General features: G+C 42.0%; 2 protein-coding genes across 2 annotated transcripts; both read left to right on the top strand.

The window, feature by feature from the left end:
- Positions 1-2226: 2226 nt before the first annotated feature.
- LOC116854005 (flexible cuticle protein 12-like) lies at positions 2227-3599 on the top strand. The gene is made up of 2 exons (XM_032835433.1): positions 2227-2383; positions 3233-3599. Exons 1-2 carry the CDS (start codon positions 2375-2377, stop codon positions 3551-3553), a joined length of 330 nt encoding a protein of 109 aa, XP_032691324.1. The 5' UTR covers positions 2227-2374; the 3' UTR covers positions 3554-3599.
- Positions 3600-6690: 3091 nt separating this feature from the next.
- On the top strand, positions 6691-7645 carry LOC116853942 (flexible cuticle protein 12-like). Its single transcript, XM_032835326.1, has 2 exons — positions 6691-6829; positions 7080-7645. Exons 1-2 carry the CDS (start codon positions 6821-6823, stop codon positions 7392-7394), a joined length of 324 nt encoding a protein of 107 aa, XP_032691217.1. The 5' UTR covers positions 6691-6820; the 3' UTR covers positions 7395-7645.
- Positions 7646-8059: the final 414 nt, after the last annotated feature.

Here is an 8059-nt window from a genome sequence, read left to right as displayed (position 1 = left end):
GCGGTGTCGCCAGCGAAATAAAGTCGAAACACTGAAAAACAGAAGAAGAGAGGACAAAAATCGCATCAGTATTCGCCCACCGGAGGATTGGAAAGAGGCGCATTTGGAGATGACGAGACCTTCCGTCGGCAGACGCGACGCTCCTCGGCAGTTCCGGGATTATATTTCACGTTAAGAAACTCGTTTTCTCGCGCGCGAATCGGAAAGCAATAATAATTCCTCTTTATAGAGTCTGAATGAAATCTTCAAATGTCGGAAAGACTTATCGGAATGAACTGCTGCTGCGTAGTCGCATAATCAGATATGCTCGTGATTACTCGTCTCTAGCGATTAATATTTCGTCTTCATTATCGCAAGGAATACAAATGCCATCTTGTCGTAACAGTCATTAGTAGAATTTTTATCCATTTATATTTTTATTCGTATATTTTACGAGATTTTTATGAGAAATATTCATGTTTATCTTCGCATCAGATCATAAAAAGATAACCTTTCGCGCGTTCGCACTTAGACCTGTAAACGACTTTATTCATTGAATAATCCGTTGATCAATGAATAGCTTATTAACACATTATTGTAATCAGTCACGAGAACATTTGTGTTGTACTAAATCAAATAACTCATCAGTTCACGAGCTATCTGGTGAACTAATCGTAAATGATCGTAAAGTATCAAGGCGATGAAATCAGAGGGAGGGGTGGTGTCTTTCCAGGTTTTATGTAGCCTACATTTCCACAAGATCTTACAGAGCAACTATGTAAAATTTGGTCCAGGTTGGTCAAAAAGTTCAGGAGTTACTAAGAAACATTGACAGACGTTCTATTTTATATTTATCGATTTCTCCATGTGATAATAGCTGCAAATATCAAACAGACATTCTATTTTATGTATGTATATCGATTTCTCTATGTGATAATAGCTGCAAATATCAAACATATTCGCATTTCATTGCAGTTCATAGAAAAACAAAAAAATAAGTAGAATAAGGATTGGTCAATGTTGAAAATATAACCGGCCAACGATGTATTATAATTTATTTCGACTTGGAGGAAATAGCAGCGGTAAAAAATGACAGCATTCTTAAAGCAACCGATTAGCAGTGTGTTAACATGATGATTCGCGCAAACTCGTTCGTGTTTTCGCCATTTTTACGCTCCCACTTCGGTTCTCTCGCCGAACGAAAGACCCCATGCAGCGCAAACTTGTCAAAGACACCTCAAAGGTGTCCGAAAGGCGTGTCGTCTGTTTCAAGTGTCCCTCAGACGACATGACCTTACGACACGTTCTAGCAGTGCTAGAACGTTTCGATCTAGAATGTTTCGTCCCTCAGCGAGAAACGTGACGCAACGTAGAGTCGCGTGTATGACGTGTTATTCGCTCGGATCCATAGAATTTATATGATTGACCAAATACATTAGAACTCTCCGTGTTTATGATAATATCCGCATCGAGATGTGTCTGTATTGCGTAACGCACGAGGCCATCACAGACGGCCGCCGGATTGAGCCTCGACGGGAGGATACGCGCGCGAGGAAAGGGATTTACGCCTTTAACCTTTAGTGAGGCTTATCTCTTAAAGTGCATTTGAAGTTGCGAGATCCCGCGTTAACGGGACGTACGTTCGCGGATGATCTCAACGTATGCGCTCGTTACGAGCTTACCGCTGACAATCATTGCCGATGACAACGACGACGACGTCGCGCCAGGCCGCGGGATATCGGGCGTTCTCGTGCAAAAATTAATGAATCTCGAGTCTCTCTGCCTTGTCGTAACTCCGACTTACGATATCACGCGACAGCCACGTGCAGGTACAGCCGCGATATGTTGATCAATCGCGAGAGAAGAAATCACACGCGGTGAAAGATTTAGATGGCGACCTGTCGCGACCTGGCCAGGTGAAATCACGGTGTCCGATATCTCCCGGCACCCGTTCCTCGCGTTTTTACATGAAAAAAAAAGATTTTCTTGTTGTTACAACAAGGTTTCTACAGCAAAGAAGAAGTTGCTTACACAGCGAATTATATTTAACTGTCCATATGTAGCAAGTTGGTTCGCTGTTGCAGCAAATTCTTTTTTTCCGTGTACGTGACATTCTCGGGACCATGTCGTTGTGTCATCACCATCACCATCACCGTTCATTTGGGCGGACGGCCAATCAACCGGCCGACCGGCCGGCCGGTCATTTAAGGATTTCGTCACATGAACATGAAAATTTTCGGTAGTGCGGGAACGTGGATGGTAGGGGCGTAATTGGTATAGAAATCCGGCTATATATACGCACCATCGATCGTATGTCGCATCAGTTTCGTGAGCCTCTTCAGCTCAGGTCGTCACTTCTGCTCGCCAGACAGGAATCACACTTACCACAGCAGCCATGAAGCTGGTGCGTGTTCGAGACGTTGATGCGACCGTCGTAGTAACCATTCGTACGAGAGTGCTGACGCGATCGATTTCTGTGCACGACTTCGGTCTTTTGCGGATGACTCGGAAGTCTCGGGACTCACGACGAATCCGCGCGGAACGCTCGTGATTCCCTCGGTGCAGTGATCCCACGGCGATTTTCGGCCTCTCAGGATATTACACGGAGAGAGCACACGGAGAGCGATCGTTAGCGCATACGGCGCGGCGTGTCGTTAAAAATTGATTAGTTTGCGTTGCTTTCGCGCGGCATTAGAGACATTTTAGCACTTGGGAATCGCGACATTTGCGGAATTCGTCACGTGGAAACTTGAGAAACAGGATGGAGAGAATGACACAGAGAAAATGAGAGCAAGAAAGAGAGATAGAATCATTTCATTTGTATCTGTACCATGAATCGCTGAGAATTTTAACGCAAATATTGCTATCATCACAAGTACAGTCAGATGATTGAAAGTTGCAACACACTTACCTCGATGAATTTCGCAACAATATCCGGCAGAAAGGAATTTGTTTTTTTTTAATAATTCTCAAGAGAAAGATGTACATTTTCCTATTGAATACATTGCGAAACCTGTCGAGCTAAAAATCTCGCTACCTTCGATCATCCGACTGTAAGAAGAAAATCTTGAGACCCTAATAAAAAGTAATGAAGCAAAAGTAGAAATTAGTTGTAACCAAATACAGCAAATCGTTCTCCCTTTCTCTTTCTGTATATCTTTCCACTTCTGTTATCTTCTGTTATCGGACTATTTCATTTTTGCGCGATCAGCAACGATTAGCTAATTATTGTAACGATACTCTTCTCGTACAGATCGTCGCTCTCTGCGCCCTCGTGACCGTCGCTTTTGCGGCACCCCCCCAATACACCCGAGATAACAGCCAGACCGTGGTCGTGAAGGAGACTCCTCTGGACAACATCGGCATCGACGGCTACCAGTTCGGTTACGAGCTGTCGAACGGCGAGAGCCGCCAGGAGTCCGGCCAACTGGTGAACGCCGGAACTGAGAATGAGAGCATCGCCGTTCAGGGTAGCTTCAGCTACGTCGACCCGGAGACCAACGTCAGATACACCGTCAACTACATCGCCGATGAGAATGGATTCCACCCGCAGGGCGACCACTTGCCAGCTTAAACTATCGATGAATTTAGCTTTTAAATAAACTTACCTTTACGTAACATTCTCCTTCCATCTTTCTTTTCTTCTCTCTGTCCGATTACGGGCACAACTCTTTTGTCCCCGATACACTGCACTTAAACCCGCATCAATAGTCGTTACTTGAAGCTTATTTCAGATGAAACACTCAGATTTTCATTTAGTTAGACGTTCTTCAACTGAATTGCAAATGTAACGTCACATATACTATTTAATTCAAATGAAAGCTCATCTAATTCCACATTCAGATCTGAGTATTTCACGTGAGACAAATTTAAAGTAACGACTATTAATACGGGCCTTAGATTTGACTTTAGAGCCGTATTAATAATCGTTACGTGAAACTTACTTTTAGATGAAACACTCAGATTTTCATTTAGAGTTAATCTTGAGTTTTTCAACTGAATCGCGAATGTAAATATAACATGTACAAATCAAATAATTTAAATAAAAGTTTATTATATAACTTTACATCCAGATCTAAGTATTTTTTATGTGACATAAGTTTCATAAGTAACGACTATAAGTTTCATAAGTAACGACTATAAGTGACATAAGTAACGACTATTAATTATATAATTATTATATAATTATTAACGCACCTTAGAGTTAGATGTATTTCAACTGAATCGTGATTACAAATGTTGCGTATATTCTATAGTTCAAACAAAAATCTCGAATCTAACTCTCAGTTCAGATCTAAGTATCTCACATGGAACAAATTTCAATTTGATTTTAACGAACCTTAGATTTATTGACGAACGAGTAGCGTTCTCAATAATTAGGAGGTACCACTTTGATGCTTACAAGTGCCTTAGACAGCACAAGATGCCCAAGGGATATCCTGGAAACATAGGAACATTCTTAGGACGTCTTCAGGATGTCCTGTGGAGATCTGTGCTGTGTTTGGGGCAGTGAGACAAACTCGTTTGAAAATTCGATTCGATATCGATTGACCAAGGCAACTGGAACAGATCTTGGTGCGACGCACTGCACAAACGATGCGGGACCGCCAGTATCTGTGTAAAATATTCATCATGGCACGGCTATTCTTTCGTTTCTTTCGGCTATTGCTTTCGTTTCTTTCGGCTGCAATTCGGCAAGAGAGAAGACGAGTCGCCGCGAAAAGTAAAAGTGTACGTCGTCGCAGATTTATGACTCGCTCGCAACTCATTCGCCTGCCCTGTTAGTTACGCTTGCTTTAACATGTTTTACCATCACAATCCCCTTAATTCGTGTGACCGCCAACACGGTCGAAAATTGAAACTTCGTGCAGCAGTTTGTAGCGTCTGATTGCGAAGATTGCCGCGAGCGATTCGCGCGCAAGAAAATTGAATTTCTTGAGGAACACGAAGCGCGGCGTAACCTACTTGTGCATATTTATCGCAGGGAGTTCTCTCGAGACACGTCTCGTTTCTTCACGTTTATTGGCGTATCGATCATTTTATGCGCGTACATATGTGATATCTCACGTTAATGCCGTAACAAGAAGTATTACACGTCGTGATGGAAGAGATAGTACAATGCTCGTCAATTGGAGACATCTGCGACGAAACGAACGTTGCAAATGTCACCGTGCGATCTTTGCAGAAACAAGTGGCAATTATTGTCGACTTGACAGGGTAAATTCAATTGGAGAGAATCATTATAAAGTACCGAGAAACGTCCTAGCGTGAATCACTAACGTGGCTCATTTTATTTTTGCATGAATTATGCGTCGGTTACATCGATTAGGTATTATTATTACCTTTCCATTAACGTCGACCGCCCCGCTGGTTTCTATCGGACGACGTATGACAGTTCAACCAAAGTTCGAGGACACGGCGAGCAAATGAGATTCCCGTGTATATCGCTTCTTTGATTTATTATTATTGGCCTGCCATTAGCCGAATGTCTAATTCGTTGGATACAATTGGTTATATGTAAATTAATGAGCGGCGTCTGTATCGTGGCGGCGCCGGTCGTGGGTTTAGCGCGAATCCGACGAGTCCGGCCAATTGGCGACATTCCTTACCGATGGCGTCTCCGGTGATCCGTCAATAAGACGATAAGGGTACAGAATCGTCGGGCGACTATGCTCGATTACGCTGACGACGTGGAGGATTCACCTTTCACAATTCAAAATGTACAGCGAAAGAATCCGGTAGAGTAGCTTCCCTTGATTGTATCACGATCGGAACGCGACGTTAAAAATACGTTATTTCTACGTCGATGATGCTTTCAAGGTTCCGATGAGCCGTATTCTCCGAGGGCGATTGAAATTTCGCTGACGGAGGAACGATCCTTACAAAAAAGGAAGCGTCGCGCTCGCCGATTTCTGCAATTGTGTAGAAATTTATTGTCGCTTTGAATCGCTTTGATTTTCACAGATTTACATTAATTAGTTTTAAAGGTTACGTTGATAATTAATCCATTATTGAAAAAATGGAGTTTGATGAATTTTGTTTTTCTTTTTTGTTATATTTTTATGATTTTTTATAATTTGTATAATTTTTATAATTTTTCAAACTTTATAATATATCTCCCACAATTCTGTGGAATATTGAGATTTAATAATAGCCAATAGAAAAGAATTCTGAAAATATTATAAAGATTTAAAAAGAAATGGAATGCGTGCGATCTCTCAAATCCCATCTTTCTGATGACGGCTTAATGATCGTATTAAGTAAAATGGGAAAGAGCTTCAATTCTTCTCCGCTTACTTTTTAATTGTCGGACAATCGTTTGAATCGCTTGAGATATACGTATGACGATATGATGTTTAATTAATATTGATTACTATACTCTTTCTTGTTGCACATATTTTATATTATTATTGTTATTTCAATAATTTTATATTAGTGTCTACATCTCAGATATTTCATCTGAAATTCATTAAAATTCAGGCCCTTAAGTATGACTGCCGGCCGGCAGAAATAATTTATTGATTTTGTTCTCCCCTCACAAGTGAAAAATAGCGCGTGAACGAGATCAGTAACACTCGGCGGCAGGGTTGGCTCGTTGCTGAACGAAAGTGCGAGGTTTCGGATCGCTCGAGCATTGTCTGTGAGGAATTTCCATGAAGGTCAAAATCTTGACCACGATAGGCGCACGTGTTAAACAACGATATGGAAAGAAAGGTGAGAGGTGAATTGGCCTAGCCAAATTTTGGCAGTAGGAGAAGCACTATAAAATCGCGGCTGATTTCGTCCATCCACATCAGTCTTCTCTGCCGAACAGTAGTAGCTGCGCACATCTGCCTTCAACATGAAAACAGTAGGTATTCGACCGCCAAAAGAGAGAGGCGATATAAATACGGAATACAATATAATAGATACGGTGTTATTTCGACGAGCTCTGGTCAATTCTCGATTCCGCGAGTTCTGTCGTTGACAATTAACCAGAGAACAACAATCGCAAGTCCAATTATCGAGCTCTGAGCGGATCTCGAGCGATGTACCGTCTCATCTCTTAAGAGCAACGAATTCAATCGAATCGCTTAATTGATCATCCCTTCATTCTTCAGATCATCGCTCTCTGCGCTCTCGTGGCCGTCGCTTTCGCGGCACCTGCCCAAGATAACAGCCAGACCGTGGTCGTGAAGGAGACTCCTCTGGACAACATCGGCATCGACGGCTACCAGTTCGGTTACGAGCTGTCGAACGGCGAGAGCCGCCAGGAGACCGCTCAGCTGGTGAACGCCGGTACTGAGGACGCCAGCATCGCCGTGCGCGGTAGCTTCAGCTACGTCGACCCGGCCACCAACGTCAGGTACACCGTCAACTACGTCGCCGACGAGAACGGATTCCGTCCCGAGGGAGAGCACCTGCCGACCGTTTGATGCCCTGATTTAGCGACTCCTCAGCTGTAAATAGCGCCGCCTCTCTTGTCCGCATTCTCGAGTCCTCCTGCGATCGCGGCTATATCCTGGAATGAACGCACAGCAGCTCCTTCGCGCGCTCTTTCTTTCTCTCTTCATCCTAACGACGCCCTGATCTTCCCTCTGTACAATAGCTCTGATCTTCTTGTACAATATTCTTCTCTTGTCTTGAAATAAATAAGAATTTTATTACAAGAAAACGTGAATATGAATAGTTGTTTCTACTTTACTCTTGATAAACCCACATACTTGTTTAATTTGAACTAAATGTTCGTTACAGAAAGTTAAAGACAATTGTTACTCGCTAAAAAATAATGGCTAAAGCATTACTGCACAACGTACAAATTTTTATATGTATTTGGCACATTGGAATACATTTATAATTATTTTTAATATACAAAAGTAGGTAAAAATACCAATGCCTAGACACGTATCTAATCCTGAACATTGTTTTAATTTCTAATACAAACATTTAAACTTTCAAAATAAAAAAATATATACATATATTCTATGTTGAAAGTTTAAATATTCGTATTTAAAGACTAAAACAATAAGAAAATTCAGAATTAAGTACGTGCCCGAGAATTGGTATGTTTACTTTATTTGGATGTTCTATACGCACATTT

The sequence above is a fragment of the Odontomachus brunneus genome, unplaced genomic scaffold (assembly GCF_010583005.1).
Source record: "Odontomachus brunneus isolate Ranch 3 - 2012 unplaced genomic scaffold, Obru_v1 Obru_scaffold_007, whole genome shotgun sequence".
Lineage (NCBI taxonomy): Eukaryota > Metazoa > Arthropoda > Insecta > Hymenoptera > Formicidae > Odontomachus > Odontomachus brunneus.
Note: the sequence above shows the minus strand (reverse complement) of the source record. Positions and strands in the feature narration are given on the sequence as shown.